The sequence below is a fragment of the Strix aluco genome, chromosome Z, assembly GCF_031877795.1.
Source record: "Strix aluco isolate bStrAlu1 chromosome Z, bStrAlu1.hap1, whole genome shotgun sequence".
NCBI lineage: Eukaryota > Metazoa > Chordata > Aves > Strigiformes > Strigidae > Strix > Strix aluco.
Window position 1 is genome coordinate 86948329 of NC_133971.1, and position 16699 is coordinate 86965027.

At 42.7% G+C, this 16699-nt stretch overlaps 1 protein-coding gene across 1 annotated transcript in view; it reads right to left on the reverse strand.

Annotated features, from left to right (window-relative positions):
• Window positions 1–16699, reverse strand: part of LOC141917951 (ubiquitin-conjugating enzyme E2 R2) — a 55479-nt gene that overhangs the window by 11280 nt on the left and 27500 nt on the right. The window contains exon 2 of the mRNA XM_074811747.1: window positions 1986–2072. Within this exon, the coding sequence (XP_074667848.1) occupies window positions 1986–2072 (87 nt within the window). The remainder of the gene's footprint in view (window positions 1–1985; window positions 2073–16699) is intronic.

Consider the following 16699-nt stretch of genomic DNA (forward strand, 5'->3'; position numbering starts at 1 on the left):
TCCCACCAGGATTGGGAGAGGTCCTTTCCAAGACTCATTTTGTACATACCATTTTGGTAACTATTTCCCACTCGCCTCCTGCATGAGAATTTCTGGATTCAGAATCAACATCCACAGTATGGATCTGCAGTAATCTGCAGGTCTCAAAGTTGCCTTTATTTATAGATCAAACTCCCATGTAACTGAAATAGACCCTTAAAGAGAAACATCATCCTTGGCTACATGCAATATTCTGTGTCAAGTCCAAAACTCAAGTCAGAAGACTGTCAGATGACTGATTTTGGGATGTCACTGGGCTTAGGGCAATCCTCCTGAGCATCCAGTAATTAAAGTGATTACTATCCTGTTCTGCACTGTAGTTTAGAGAGTCATTTGGCCATTGATAACCAAGCCATCAGTGTGGTTTTCACTATGACATTTTGTGCTGAGTTTGTGTGGCGGGGTTTTCGGTAGTGGAGGAGGGAAGAATGCGAGGAGTCCTCTCCCCTGAAAAGGAAGGAGCAGGGGACTGACCACAACCCCCATTCCCTGCCCCCTGTGCCTCACGGGGGAGGAGGTAGAGAAACTGGGAGCAAAGCTGAGCCCGGGAACAAAGGAGGGGTGGGGGGAAGGTGTTTTTAAGATGTGGCAATGCTTGTCACTGTCCCACTCTGTCTGTTAAGTGCTGCTGCTGTTAGTGTTTGAATTAAAGTGATGTTCTTTTTCTAACCCTAAGTGTGTCTTTTGCCATAATGGGTGAGTGCCCCTTCCCTGCCCTTATCTCAATTTCCAAGCCTTTTATTTTATTTTCTCTTTCCCATTTTTGAGAGTGAAGGGGTGAGTGGTGCTCAGTTTCACTCTGGGCTCAAACCACCACACATTTGAAGCACACTCATTCCAGGCTGGTCATTTAGTAGCAACAACTTGTTAGAAAAGGGTCTTTCAAGCCCAAGGCATCAACTGAAGCCATCATTTGTTTGCATCAAGGAAGAGAAGTGGCACTCTTGTTTTGAAGTGGGCCCAAAGGAAGTCTGCAAAACCTCTCATAGGAAGACCTGTGATAAGCTGACAGAGCTGCACCAACAGGAAGAGTCTGAAAGGCCTTTAGCTCTTCGAACTGTTTAACCACTACTCCTAGGAGGCTGACACTTGTCTAGGATATCCAAAAGTTTATCCAAAAGGATTTGACTGGCGTGCACTAAAAGTGAAGTTCTGAGCCAAAACAGGCCTTCAGTTTTCAGATACAGCAATATGAAATTTGGTAATTTTAAACTGATTGCTTCTATATAAAATAATTCCCCTTCTAGACCTGCTGTACCATCCCAATTATGTTGTACATCCAATTACGGACCTGACAGCCCACAGCATTACCCTCTGAATGTGAGCCATGTGTGCACTGAACTACGGGCCACTTCAAACTGGCTAGCGGCAGTAAGCGTGGACATATCTGTTCACTCTGGTCCCAGGGTGACCGGGCTGTGCATGATTCCTCCTGACGCTGGACTCCACCCCAGCTCCAGTTCTTTCTGCAGGCAGAGCACCCCAAGTCCAAACCCCTTCATTTGTAGGCTGACTACTGCAGAAGACTGTTTTCCATTATTTCTTGTCTCAGCACACACTTTTGTAGTATATACTCAAATTAAAGTGTACTTGAACTCTGTACAAACAATGACTAGTTGCCTAAGCATCACAGTAGGGTAAGACTCCGCACACCAGCTTTGATCTAAGAACGCCCTAAAACTGCCAACACTTACGACATAGGACTTCATTTCGGGCTGCCTGCTGCACTTGCAGTTATGAGAACAGCTCCATCCCTACCTACAAGAGCAGCATGTCCTAAAACATTTAGATTTAACCGTTCAACCATGAAGCTGACATTTAACACCAACAGCTAACCACTTTAGTTATGGCTGGAGACATTTAGTACCTTCAATACTTCTAGAAGTTTAAGGAAGTAGCACACCTTCCCACGTGCCTGAGAAAAAGTTATCTAAAAATCACCTTACCTCATAAATGTTGGGGTGCCACATTTTGGTCAGAAATCTGAAGGTAGGTGGTGAATATGGATAGTCGATAGGAAATTTAATATGAGCCTGGAAAAAAGCAATAAATTTTAGTTACAAAACAGAACAAAAAAAAAGATCAACAAGAAATCATTACAGTGAAAAGCTGGAAAAAAACTATTTCAATTAAGGCCATTAAATTGCTCATTTTATACACCAATGCTCATGGGGCCCCAGAGTATAACTCTTTTTCTTGTGAGCAAAACACCAACTGAACAAGAATCTAAACACCTGGACTGACCTGGGCTGGTAATCCTCAGAGAACAAGCCAAAAGGCATCTGCCATGTGCTAATTCAAGAAGCACAATCCAACAACTGTTGTTAAACAGGGTAAGTTAGGATTTGGAAAGCTAGAACACAAGATACTACTGCTGTCCTCCTGGGTTCAGAAGCAGGCTAAAAGTTTTGGCTAAGGTAAATAGACCTATTTTACATTTGCCAGTGCAAATATTTTAAATTACTATTTCTGTGCGGGGGGAAAAAAAAATTGTTAGATACTTGCTTTACTGTGATCCAAAGGTTTTTTTGCTTTTCCTGTGTGAGAGTTAAGCAGGTCCATCTACCTGTGTTGCTAATACTACATTTCTTGCCACCACAAGCATTTCCCATGTCTGAATACCATCTGTGTCTGTTTAATAAATCGGTGCAACTTGATGAACCAAATACTGATGGGCAATGACAGCAAACATTACCTTCCAGTGGTCAGCAGCCAGTTGGGAGGCAAGACTGAGCTGAGTCAGTTGTGGGAAGGCTGCAGAGATCTGAGCACTGGATATTAACTTCTCTGTGCTGTCCTGCCATTCACAGCAGTCAGAAAAGCCAGCCATCAGGAGAGGGGGTTCAATCTGGACTGATTAAATGCCACCCCCCTCCCAAAGGGGGACTCGCACACTGGTTGCTCTGGTTGCTGCACTGTGGAACACAGACCCTTCCCTTGGCACTGGCTCAACTCGCCAAGAAAGTCCCACCACCAGTCTAGCACGGGATCTCCAGAGAAGCACCTCCTGGCCCCTGCACCACAGTCAGGCTCACATGTCACTGAGAATGCAAGAAGAGATCCTAAAAGCAAGATGCACATGATGTGAACAGAATCCCAGGCCACCCCCTTCCACTGAAGTATCTAACCATGCCACCTGGACACAGGGTGCTGACCTTGTTACACAGGACAAGCTATAGGAAGTTTTATTCCCCAGAAACAGAAGTAGGCAACCAAACAAATTGGATTACTGAGCCATTAAGTAGCTGGCTGCAGTTTCACTTATAGAACAGCATATGCCTTTGTCTTGCAACCCAAATTTTCTGCGGAGAGTGCCAGGTAGCCGAGAAAAGATGGTTGTCTGTTCACCTTTATGAAACAAATTCAGCTGCTCATGTGGCTTTACGTTCTGTACGTGCCTGCTTGTCATACTGCCTGTATGTGGGTATGTTACAGCAGCACTGAGTCCTGGCTCCACAGTCATTTGCCACAGCATGCTCACAACCGAAAGATTTATGAACCACTTAAACAATCCTAGTCCACAAGTTTAACGTCAGTTACACAAATGGCATTGCTCCAAGAAGAGCAAGCAAATGTCACCACACCACCTCAGAAGAGAGCGGCTGCTGCAGCAAGGACATGCTTGACTCTACAACATGCCACTCTGCACTGGGAGCAGAGCAGAGATTTACCCAGGGCAGAGCAGATTCACTTCAGTTCAAAGCTACATCATGTAGGCAGACTCCTCCAGACCACTGGGAGTTTCTCCAAGGAAGCCCATTCTTGTGCTTACGTGCAGTTTCGTGAGATCTAAGACATAAAACAGCCCAAGGACTGAGATTAAAAATGCAAGAGACAACAAAACTCAGGGTTGAGCTAGCTACAAGATTTCTTGGCAGAACCTATGTGTCTTCTACACAGGTATAGTTTCTAGGCAACAAAAAAAAAGGCATACTGCCAGTAGTGTACCAGCATTACCATGTTTATATCCCACATACGTAGTCAAGGAGCTGAGGACGCAGGTCTCGTTCCTCCCAGTGAAAATGCTCTGCTCTCAAATTGCCTAACCCTGAAGGTTTTGCCTCATGATGACCAACGCAAAGGCTGAGTCTGGAGCACCAGTTACGGTCTCTGTATGTGATGCAGACTCATGCAGAGGCTGTAGATCTGTAAGACTGTTTCAAACTTCTAAATCTTGTTTTGCAGACACAACTCTTTAATAAAAAAGGGTTATCTGCCTGCAATAACAATCATTACAGAATTAAAGCTGGTATTCTGCCACAAGAAGGATGCCTCGAGCTCTGGCACCAGAAAATGCAACTGGAGAGGAACCTTTTTTTCTCGTGTGGAGGCAGCTGAGACCCAAGCTTGCATACTCACAGAAATCAGAGTCACATTACTTGTTGATAAGCCACTGCTAACTAGCCTGTAAGTGTTTAGCACACTGAGATGCTGTACTGGAACATAAAGCAAGTGAAGCTTCTCTACAAACCTGGTTTCAGAGCCAAAAGCCACCAAACTAAGAAACCCCACATTACAGGCAGGGATTTTTTCCAAACAAAAAGAAAACATCACTTCTAGATCCCTATGTTGAGATCATCCAGTATCTGAAAAGTGAAACCAAACACTTTTCCAGGGCATTACAAAGAGGTCCCAGAGAATTGCGCCACATCTCTTCTGTGAGAGAAATCATGGGAAATTATGTAAACCCACTCTGCTCTCACTGAATGCTATTTAAGTTTCTGTGGGTTAAGCCAAGAATTTCCAAGACAAGCTGCAAGACTGCTTGCAAAGATGCAGCAAGAGCAATTACAGGTCAGCTTTTTCACTGAAAGCCCAATTCTAAACGTATTAAGAGAAAAAAAGACCAAATTAGGCAATAAACTTAGAGCTCACAGAAAGGCTTCCTCCCTACAGTTTCACTGATGTAAGGCAAAACAGCTATCTGAGCTTATTTCTGGCAATGTCAGCCAGGCTGCTAGGTACTAGAGAGTGGCTGAGTTTTAGGGCAGCTTGTTAGCTCAGTTACAGCCAGACAAACTAATTCAGGAGGACTACAGATGCAGCTCAGTCCCCCACCTACAAGTACCCAACTGTTACTGCACTTGACATGTGCTTGACTCCTCTAGCTGAGCTTAAACTGAACAGATTTTAACCTCCAGCTCGCCGTGGGCTCTTTTGACACTGAACATACACAATAGCCAGAAAGGTGAAAACCAGTTATCAACCCATTCCCCTCTTTCCCAATTTATAACTACTCGTAGTCGCCAGAAAAATAATAAACTCCTCTGATGTTACATTGAATTGACCAGCCTGACTGAAGATTCAGCCGTTTACAGGCGTTTACAGCTACTGCACAAGAGCTTCAACCTCTTAAGTTACACCACAACACATACTGACAATATTGCTACCAGCATAGTCACTTTGTTTCCTATTTTATGGCCTTGCTCCCATGCACCCTCCTTAGTTACTGTACTTCATGTTTGTTACTTCTATTTGGATAAGGCAAAGCCATAGCAAAATATACATATGCCGGAAAAATAAAAATACAAACATAATGCTCCTAACCAACCACTGAATTAAGTACTGATTCAATCACTATGAATAATTTCTACAGCGACTTTGTTTCTGGAGATCTTGCCATGCAGTTGACTGACACTTACATATTAATATTATCTCCCTCTCAGTAGCAAGCACTAATGCAGGCAAGGACTCCCTTCTAGCTTCAGCTGCCTAGAAATTCAGTATTTATTCCAGCCTAGCTGTATATGACACTTCTGTAGTCTGACATTGATTTCCTCTACTTTTCTCAAGCTGACAAAACACAGATTCCAGATTTTTAGGCAGCAAGGGTAGGAATGGTGAATGCATCCTACCTGCTCACTGCAGAGAGGCAATGGGGGGAAGACCACACATTTCCTGGAAAGCCATCAGCATCACAACTGACCTGATATTGGGGAAATCAGGAGCACCAGCAGCTTTCAGCGGCCAACAGAAACCATGCTGATTAGTGTTTCTGGAAGTGCCAGTTAAAAACAATTTTTATTTTAACACATCACAAGCTTAATGCAAACACTATGAAAACGCAGCTTCAGTGAAACTGAGCATCTTTTGCAAACTGTGTTGAAGATCAGACACAAAGGAAGCGTTCGAGTTTTTAAACTATTCTGTGCTTTTTTTATAATTACCTGCTACAGCCAGGCCACAAGACAAGCTCCTACTGACTCCTTGTGTGGGTGCCACCAAGGTCTCCTACAGATCACCCATCTTGTCCCAGTATGAGTAACAACACTTGCAGATAGCACAAGGTCTCCTCATTTTTCTTTGTAACAGGCATAACCAGGCTCCTCGCTGTGCACATCATCACTTCCCATAGCTGCACACCTAATGAATGGCTCCTGCCAGCGTGCCGCTAACTACACCGTACATTTAACACGCAAGAAAGCCAACAAGAGCAGGAACTACAGACCACTACTGGGTTAAGTGTTAATACCTAATCCTACAAAATGCCCTTTACTGCTTCTAGCGCATCAAGCATTTATATAATTCATCTAATGGATTCGCCTCTTCCACATTAAACCTGGATTAGTGCATGCAGTATTAAATACTATGTGCCGGACAACGCGTTCAGTAGAGGTCAGCAGTAAGTACTAGCAGCCTGTTTCTCACATCAGTGAGGTTTAAAGCACCTCAATACCGTCCAGCTTCAGAACCTGTAAAGCAGCATTACAGCCAGCCACATTGACTTTAATACTTGACAAGGTGAAAAAGAATGTAGGACCAACATTGCTATTTCATCTCCAGGTATTATGACTTAGGACATAAGTAATTTCTTTGACAGAGCTGGGGTCTGATTTGGTATTTTAGGCCCAGTTCTGGCTTCATTTCCCAGCACCACCATGTCAGTGTTTATTGACATCTGCTGTGCTTTTAGTGAACTGGCACCACATCTCTGATGCAAGTTAGAAGATGAGTGACCAGGTCAATTAAGTCTTGTGAGTCCTGAAAGCTCCCCTGCTTCTGTAATGGCCATATGAACACTAACAGCAGCAAACCCTTTAAATTCTGTATTACGTGCACTGTTTCATAAGGAATTTAAATCACAAAGACCTGAATGTGAAGAGGGAACTAGATCTCATAAAAAGGACATGAAGCTTCTAAACAAGAAAGAAGATAGAACCACAAGTCAGTAGGGCAAAGATGAGTCAAGAAGTGAGGTTAACTTATACAATCATAGACTGGTTTGACAGGCAGGACCCCATTCTTGTTTTACACTAAATCATATCTTGCATACTCTTACAAATTTAGTTATCTGGGACATTACTAAAATCTGTCATTTGCAGTGGAAGACTCCTCTGGTATAAACTAGGTTTCCTTTTCCCAAAACTTCTTTTAACAGTAAATTGTTATTAAATATTTATCTGTTCACATAGCTATGTTCATAAAGCTGGGACTGTTGTTAAATCACCCAACCCAGTCCAAAGCAGAAAGCCTGCAATACAATTGTCAAAGTTACAATTATACCTTTAAAGAAAGGGCTTTCACCCACATATTAAGTCTTTTGCTCCTTAGATCTGAAATCAGGACTAACAATAAATATGAAGATATAGTTGAGCCAAACGATATCTGGGGAATTCACTACAGCCCTGTTAAGCTGATTTACATCCAAGCTCCTGCGATCTCCTATGTTCACACTCCTGTGCTGCCTGGGCCATCTCTCAAGGGATCTGAGTAAATAAAACTGCTCTGAACAATGAAGTTAGAACAAGTAGTGCCTGGAAACCAAACCATTTTCTTCTAACACTACTCAAAAGAAACAAAAGGATTATTTTTTTTTTAAATATTGTCTCCCTTTGATAACCTAGAAGTTCAGTCTGGAGGTTCTAAGCCTGCATGATGATAACTGTTCATGGCATCTCCTGCTCACCTAGAGACTGAGTTAGTCTGCACACATCAGCTGTGTTTAGGATCTCAAGCAGTTCAGCAGTTAGAGAATACTTCTTTCTTGCAGTGGGTTTAACTGCAGGGACAGTCCACGGTATTGCCCAGCTAACTGTGCCATTCAGTCTGAACCACATGACAATCACTTTGGCTCTGGCTAGAAACACTCATTGTCCACGCTCTTGAGCCAGGGAGCATCCAGCTTCAGACAGCTGTTAACGCTTTTGTGTTGAGAGCTTGCTGGGGACAGAAAGCTGTGGCCAGGCTGGAAGCTGAGTAAGACATTTTTTCCCCCTTGGCCAGAGGCCACTTGCACATTCCTGAAGCTGTTCCCCTCCCTAGTCGCACAAAAGCATGGCCCCAGGTGCCCATCTTCAGCTGTGCACAAGTCAGTCCTGCAGTGCCCATAGCTTGACAGAGAGGTTTTTCCTGCTTTGATTCTATGTTCGTGGCTGATAATGGTGAAGCAAGAGCATTTCCAGACAAGGCGAGACTTCTGAACTCCTAGGTATAAACCTCTAGTACAAAGCTGTATTACTTTGACATTTTTCCTAAAACTGCAGGTCAGTGCCCCCAAAGCTCAAGCAAAGGAGCAGATTACAGCAACACTCACCTACATTAGGCTAGCAACTGCCAGGTTCACTTCCATTACTTTTATCGCCAGTTTGACTTTACACAATGCTACACAAAACACCATCATTGCAACAACTGCAGATGTAGCATCCAGCAAGAGGTACTGAGTTGGAAACTGTGGCATCCTGAGCCATCCCAGTATTTCTTCTAACCTGTCCATTTTCACTCAGTTTTTGCATTTGTCTGCCACCTCACAGAAAAGGCAACTACCAGTAGCTATGTAAGAACTAACACCCAGCAGAACTACTTGGTCATCTTCCATAAGGCAAGATGCCAGCCCAACAGCTTTGCTGAGCTTTGACCGCAGGAGCTGTGCACTGAAGCAATTTCAGATTTCCATGTGAGAAAGGTGACTTCATACTGAGGTTTCTGTATTTTCCCAGGAACTCCCATGCTGAAATATTACTAGATTCTGCCCCCAAATCAACCTTCACTCCAGAAACACACCAGATATTAAGAGCAAAACAAAATTAAGATTGAAAATATTAGTGATTGTGAGATGCCAGATGTGAGGAGACTTCTGCTATCACTGAAGGCCTCGTGTTGAGATTGTGCTCTTGGGTCTGACACCTTCTCATTGCCCACAGACTGTACATGAGTTGTATGGCTTGAAATCAGGCTCACTGGGTGTGTGTTATGCAGAGAGGCTAGTCTGTGTGACAATTTTCCGGGCAGAAACCAATGACTCAGTTCTTATTTATATCTGTACAAACACACTTCCCCATTTGGACAAAATAGAAAGAATAACTCCAAATGTGTGAAGCTTAAGTCTCCCTATGGTGTCTAATACTTGCTGAAAGAGCCAAAGACACTTGGCAATACAGCACCTAAAGTTTACTCCAAATCATACATATACATCTCCTCTTAGGTCTGTGCTTTAAAGGAGAAGCTGGCACTTGAAATAGCAGGTATAACTGAGGATGCTGGTACCTGAACTGGTAAAGCTCTAACACTAGTGTAGCTGTTCTGAAGTGGACGCAAACCATATCTAGAGAAAGCAATTTTCCATCTATTTGTGAAAATTAATAGAGTTTTGCTGGAGCAGGGGCAGAAATATTTGAGACTGCTTATTCAAAGTATCATGTCACATTACTGACATTTCTGGCAGCATGTGTGGAAGTCCTCCAGTTAAATGTGTATGGGGTTGACACTCTGGGCACCTGCTCCCACTTGCCAGGCTTCAGATTCCAGAAGATTGTCTTTTATTAAAAACTGCATTAGTCTATGACATCTTCAGCATCCTGTTCAATCTCATCACTTGAATTTTCACAACCTGGCTAAGTAATTTACTTTCTTGAAGGAGGTTTACGCACAGGCACGTCTATGGAATGCTTCAGCATAAGACAGCAGGATATAATTCAGACTTACCCTGGCCATTTCCATAGTTCAGTTTGTTCAAATTCGAGTAATCACAACCAAAGTATACCCCAGTTTCGCAGCATTTTGCATCAAGCTTGACAGTTTTTATGATCTCACCTATTCATTCCCTCATTTGCATACTCACCAAAACACAGCAGATTGCTTCATTGTTCAGTGAAGCAAGCCATACCATTTGCATCTGCTGACTGAAGAGATGTCCAAGATAGCTCGATACAAGAACACCCTTTCCTTCAGCTTGTTTTAAGTATTTTTAGACAATTCTTTAAACAAGCACCATTCATGAGTCAGTGAATGACTAATTGCCTTGATTCTCTTCATATGCAAGTCGGGCTGGATGCAAGAGGAAAGCTCTCCTCAAGGGACAGCCAGTCACATGTTCTGCTAAAAACACAGGGCAGGTCTTCATGCAGTCACATCTTTCATAAGCAGCAAGGGGAAAGGAATATTTATAGCACTGTAAGTGTAAACCATAGGCAAAGTTGTGTAACACTGCAGTACAGCGCTTTCTCAGCACAGCAGGCAACAGTTCTGACTAGACTTCTCAGGCTGGCATACTAGCCTTTATTTAAACAAGGGATATAGGTTTCTAGAAACTGGATGGCAGCACCTAGGAATTGCAGTCAAAATCTATTTTTCAGCCACTGCATTACTAATTGTAAATCCTCCTGTTTGGAGCTGGTCACAGCCAGTAAGTCTAGGCAGACGCAAGTAACACTTATTCAGTAGTAGTAAGCAAGTCTGCTGGGCTGTACCACTTGCAACCAAAGAGCTAAATACAGCAGCACCATCTCCTAGTGTGGAGACACGATCAGCATGGTATTAGTCTAGATTTATAATCCTATACCGATCAACTGTATTATACAGAGCCCCAGTATATAACTGGACTGCAAAGTGTCTATAATCCTGTGTGAGCCAGTGAGGTCTGACACACCTATGCAACTGCCTCCCTGCCCAGTCCACTGCAGGAACCAGCACTATGTTAGAACATATTCACTAGTGGGAAGCCTACATTTGAGACACAAAAGCATATTTTCACATTACTGCATAATGATGCGCCTGTCAGCTGCACTACCATAGGCTGCTTCAAATGGATCAAGTTAAAAGTTTAAGCCAAAATAAGTGCATTCATTAGTTGATACATACTCATCCTCGCTCCTAAGGCTATTGTTTCTACAGTAACAACTTTTGGGAGTTTTTTGCTAGTGAGGAGCCAAATTAAAGAGTTATTCAGCATTCTATCATTCTCTACTTCTATTCACCCTTTCCTTGTGCTTTAGATGATTTGGAGATCACATCATTACAATCAGTGTAGCTTTACTCATGAGCAACAATGACACGGTTGCCAGTAAACTGCACTACAAGGGATGAGAATTAAAGAAATACAAATCCTAGCTCAGATCTCAGATTTAGTTTTTCAAAGCAAGACAAACTCCCCCAGATTCCATATTATTGCTGAAGTGCTGAAGTCTCAATTTGAGCTTTGGCCTACTAAGGGGACTACTAAGGCAAGGGAGCCCAGTTCAAATGTTATGTTTAATTAATTTAATAACTTTAAAACACAGACACCCACCTTAAGCCTAAAATCAAAACACAGAGGCAGATCACTGATGCCTGCAGAGTATTAAGCTGCTACTTCTCACACTACAAAGTACTCTTGCCTGGGCTCAGGGATAAAAGCAGCCCAACAGCCCAAATCTGCCACAGTACCAGCACCTGATATGTGTAACAGCTGAATTACATGAGGCAGAAGACCAGCTCTTATGCTTAATGTCTGCTCAAAAAAAAAAGCCTATCAGACAGCACTGCTGCTGTAGTCACAAGGACAAGATATTCAACTGGTTTGGCCTTCAGTGGCTCCAAAGCACTCCTGTTGTTTGAAGAACATCTCCAGGTGCTTCGTGTTAGGTACCATATAGATCATACACTCTCAGCATGGCCCTAAGGAAACAGCTACTGAACAACACAGCCCTTCACACACAGTGCTCGTCTCCTGCAGATCACCAGGAAGTCACCTCCCTGCTAAAACCACCATGCTCCATTTAAAAAGCTAGTAAACACATGGCTAGACAAGAACCATCTACAAAATCGTTGTTCTTGACCATCATTAATACACAGATGCTTAAAGACACCTTTCAGGCCAGACAGATATACAAGAAAAAGTACAACACTGAAATGAAAGCTAGCATGGATACTTCTACCTATATTCCAACTAGTTGCCATGTCAGTGACTAATATGACACCTAGATAAAGCCAGAATCCTCAGTTTTGTGAAGTATCTCCTGAAAGAGCCAGCAAAAGGGTGCAAAGCAGGCTGATTCATCTTTAGTACAGCACAGATATTTAAGGTACCCTTTATATATCTGATAAAAGCAGAACCAGTGCAATCAAGCTAAGCTTGGTACCTGAATGAACATCCTTGAAATTCAATCTTGTATCTAATTAATTGTAACAATTTACATTAAGTTTGAAGGCATACAGGATAAGAGTAACAGTCAGGAAGAACCACTTCAGACTACCACTGGTCAAGAGAATTTCAAGGTCAAGATAGAAATTTAATGAGACAGATATAAGATGAGAATACAGGCAAGGGATCTGATCATTTAGACAGAGAAAGCTGGGTCTCGTAGGAAGGTCAGAGGAAATTTATACAATTGTGTGACTAAAAGCAACACAAGTAGCTCTAACATTGTGCAGTATTGCCTACCAGTACCAAGAAAGGAACTGCGGGAAATTAAAACTCATTTTCTTCCTGTATTGAAGCATCTCATAGATATTACACTTGATTTGAAGAAACTTAACTTTAGAAGAAATTTGTGTGACAGATAAGTGATCACCCTTAAGTGGAATACCAGGGAAGAGAAGACAAGGTCTATGGTAGATCAAGAAGAGGAGGCTGAGGGGAGACCTCATCGCCCTCTACAACTACCTGAAAGGAGGTTGCAGAGAGCTGGGGATGAGTCTCTTTAACCAAGTAACAAGCAATAGGACAAGAGGGAATGGCCTCAAGTTGCGCCAGGGAAGGTTTAGACTGGATATTAGGAAGCATTTCTTTACAGAACAGGTTGTTAGGCGTTGGAATGGGCTGCCCAGGGAGGTGGTGGAGTCCCCATCCCTGGAGGTGTTTAAGAGTCAGGTCGACATAGCGCTGAGGGATATGGTGGAGTTGGGAACTGTTAATGTTGGGCTGATGGTTGGACTGGATGATCTTCAAGGTCTTTTCCAACCTAGACAATTCTGTGATTCTGTGGATGAAGAAAGGCCTCCAAACACAACAGTGTGGAAAAAAAATAGAGCAGCCTAACTTGAACAACAAGATAAACTGCAGTAGCAGATTGACAGTAAGAGCTCTTGCAAGAGGTGCTGTATCTATAGCTGTGGAGATCTGTAGGAACTGGTGATGTCAAGAAAAAAAAAGCAGAGAACTTCAGAACAGAGCAAGATTCTACTGTGAGACATCACTTTCTACTTAGACCCTCTGGTATCTAGTTTCTGGTGATTTTTGGATAACTTATTTTTCAGCTTCTCCCTTTACTTCCTTTAAGGTTTTGAAGTGTTCTTAAACTTCAAACAAAAATTAACCTTCCAATAAGTCCTCATGTATATATGCCAGTAGCTGCACAACACCTTATTTTGAAGCCTCCACAGAAACAAGCCATGTTGCTTTCCTGCAAAGACCATCTAAAAGCTCCTCCACTTTCTAAACAGGATCATCACATATAAGTATTTGTGAAAAATGCATGCTGTGTCTCCAGTAGCTCCAAGTACAGTGCTCCAGCATACTGCTCAAAAATTGTAGCATCCACAGGGTCAGTTTGGGAACTGGACTATGTCTCACTCCATTCAGAGAAAAATGATACCCACACATCTGCAAAAATCTAAAATCTAAGCACAGGATTTGCTTGCCTGTATATGGAATAAGCTGAGGGTACCAAAACCCAGAAATGGCAAAGAACAGAAAATTAATCCAGATTTGTATGCTAGCCATGATCCCATGATGATATTCTTTCCTGTCTTATAAGATCAGTTCTTGAAAACCTGTTCTTAACATTGTTAGGCTCTTTGATCAGAGCCTGTATCTCAGACACACTGCACCTGATGCAAGATACCTACACCCTATCAAATTACAATAATAATCAGTTTTCAGCAAAAGTTGACAGTGTTTTGAGTATACAAGTGTAAGTACAGTCCTGTCATGGGAAACCTACCCCAGACATACATGGAAGTTTCTGAACCCTAAAATAATCTGTGTCAGTAATTATACTTATCTATGTTAGGATAAAATATGCTGATGGTAAAATTATTTACCCACACTCATAATTACAAATATTTTCAAGCTTGTTTTTTCCAGTTACTAGCAAGCACCACTACAAGCTTATAGTCAACATCACTTTACAGTTCATCACTAGTTAATGATCAGTAACTACCCGAAATTGATGATTCAGGTTCAACTTTACCATCAATAGGATGACTATTTCTATTTTTAAAAATCCATTGCTTGTAAAGAGGTGTTACACAGATTCAGACATCTGCATGCTACTTAAGAGCACGAGCTGCTTCCTGACAGAAACTTATCCAAATCATGACTTGGAGGAGCCTCTAGTGGTGATAAAGTAGATGTGATTATGAATTAACAAATGCTCAAGTGCAAGCTAGCAGACTTGCTGGTATTCACACTAGCCTACAGATGCATTACTCCTGGTCAGGTTACCAGCAATAGGCATCTGAAAGCCACACACACACTCGGTACTAAGTAGGATGATTTAAATAGTGCTCCACCTACAAGTATTACCTTGCCTTGATTCAATAAGGGAACAGCCCAGCTTGCTTCTTGTCCTCTTCAGTTTGTAAATAACATTTAGTACATAAACTGAATAAAGAAAGTTTCCTAGAACAGGAAGCAGTGTCCATACCTGATTTTTGCACCAAGTTACACTGACACTGGTAGAGCACTATTTTCAAATAAGTTGTGTTTAGCACTGAGGGATATGGTGTAGTTGGAAACTGCCAATGCTAGGTTAACGGTTGGACTAGATGATCTTCAAGGTCCTTTCCAACCTATATGATTCTGTGATTCTGTGTTTGTGCACACAGACGGCAAGGATGCTTAAGATTTGCACTGCAGAAACACATCCTTTGAGCAATTTTACACAGACATTAGAGCAGTGTATTCCATTGGTAACAAGACTGGAGAATGTTTTGCTGCTGGACGAGGACTGTCCCAAAGTACGAACTTTGTCTGACACTATCAGCTGGAAGCAGTTCTGTTTGTACTCCATTTGGCAAGCCTGAAAGCAGGTATCATTAACTACGGATTTTCTCCAATCTTGCAACCTGTTGCAGCCATACTGATGTGGTACATAAAAACTGGAAAGCTAGTTTCACTCTTTCAGGAGGCTCTGAAACACTACACTTCTTGGTAAGCATTAGTTATAGAACTCTTTCTTTACACTAGCACAAAGGAGAAGCAGAAAACATCACATTTGGTGATTTGCCTGCATTGACTCACATATCATTTAGGTTCCAGTAAGAGCCCTTAAAGGCTCATCTGACCATCAGGTACTGACCAAAACAGCCAACTTTCATTGGTAGTTAAAAGGTTCAGACACTGAAAAAAATTAATGCTGTTTCATCACTTTGCAACAACAGTTGCGGACCAGACACTGTCAAGAGTACTTCAGAGGTTTTTTAGCAGCTCAAAGATTTGTCTGACAACCACAGGCCTCAATCTTCCTTACGATTCTGATATGAAGAGTAAAATTTCCCCAAAATCAAGTAATTAACAGAGTTTATGTTGAATTTTTTTTTTTCAAATATCACCAAAAGGTATACAGCTGTTTGCAAATTAACTTAAAAGCCATCTACACATGATCAGTATGTCTACAGTAATTGCCACTTGTCAGGGTTTGCTTTAGAAGACCTGGATATAATGAAATAAAAAGTATAGCCCTCAAGGCATTCTCTGCCTAATAAATAATATATAAAAAGCTAAGCATCATGGTATATTATTGCGGTGGATTGACCCTGGCTGCACACCATGAGCCAACCAAAGCTGCTCTATCACTCCCCTGCCTCAACTGGACAAGGCAGAGAAAATGTAACAAAAGGCTCATGGGTCCAGATAAGGACAGGGAGGGATCACTCACCAATTACCATCATGGGCAAAACAGACTCAACGTGGGGAAATTAGTTTTATTTATTACCAAATCAGAGTAGGATAGTGATAAATGAAACTAAACCTTAAAACACCTTCCCCCCACCCCTCCCTTCTTCCCGGGCTCAACTACACTCCCGATTTCTTTCCCTTCCCACCCCACCCCTGCAGCACAGTGGGGCAGAGGATGGGGGTTACAGTCAGTTCATCACACACTGTCTCTGCCACTCCTTCCTCCTCAGGGGGACGACCCTCACAGTCTTCCTCTGCTCCAGTGTGGGGTCCTCTCCACTGGAGACAGTCCCCCACAAACTTCTCCAACACAAGTCCTTCCCATGGGCTGCAGCTCTTCACGAACTGCCCCAGCATGGGTCCCTCACAGGGTCACAGCCTCCTTTGGGCACATCCCCCTGCTCTGTTGTGGGGTCCCCCACGGGCTGCAGGTGGAGATCTGCTCCACCATGGACCTCCATGGGTGCAGGGCACCACTGCCTCACCATGGGCTGCACCACGGGCTGCAGGGGAATCTCTGCTCTGGTGCCTCGAGCACCTCCTCCTGCTACTTCTTCACCGACC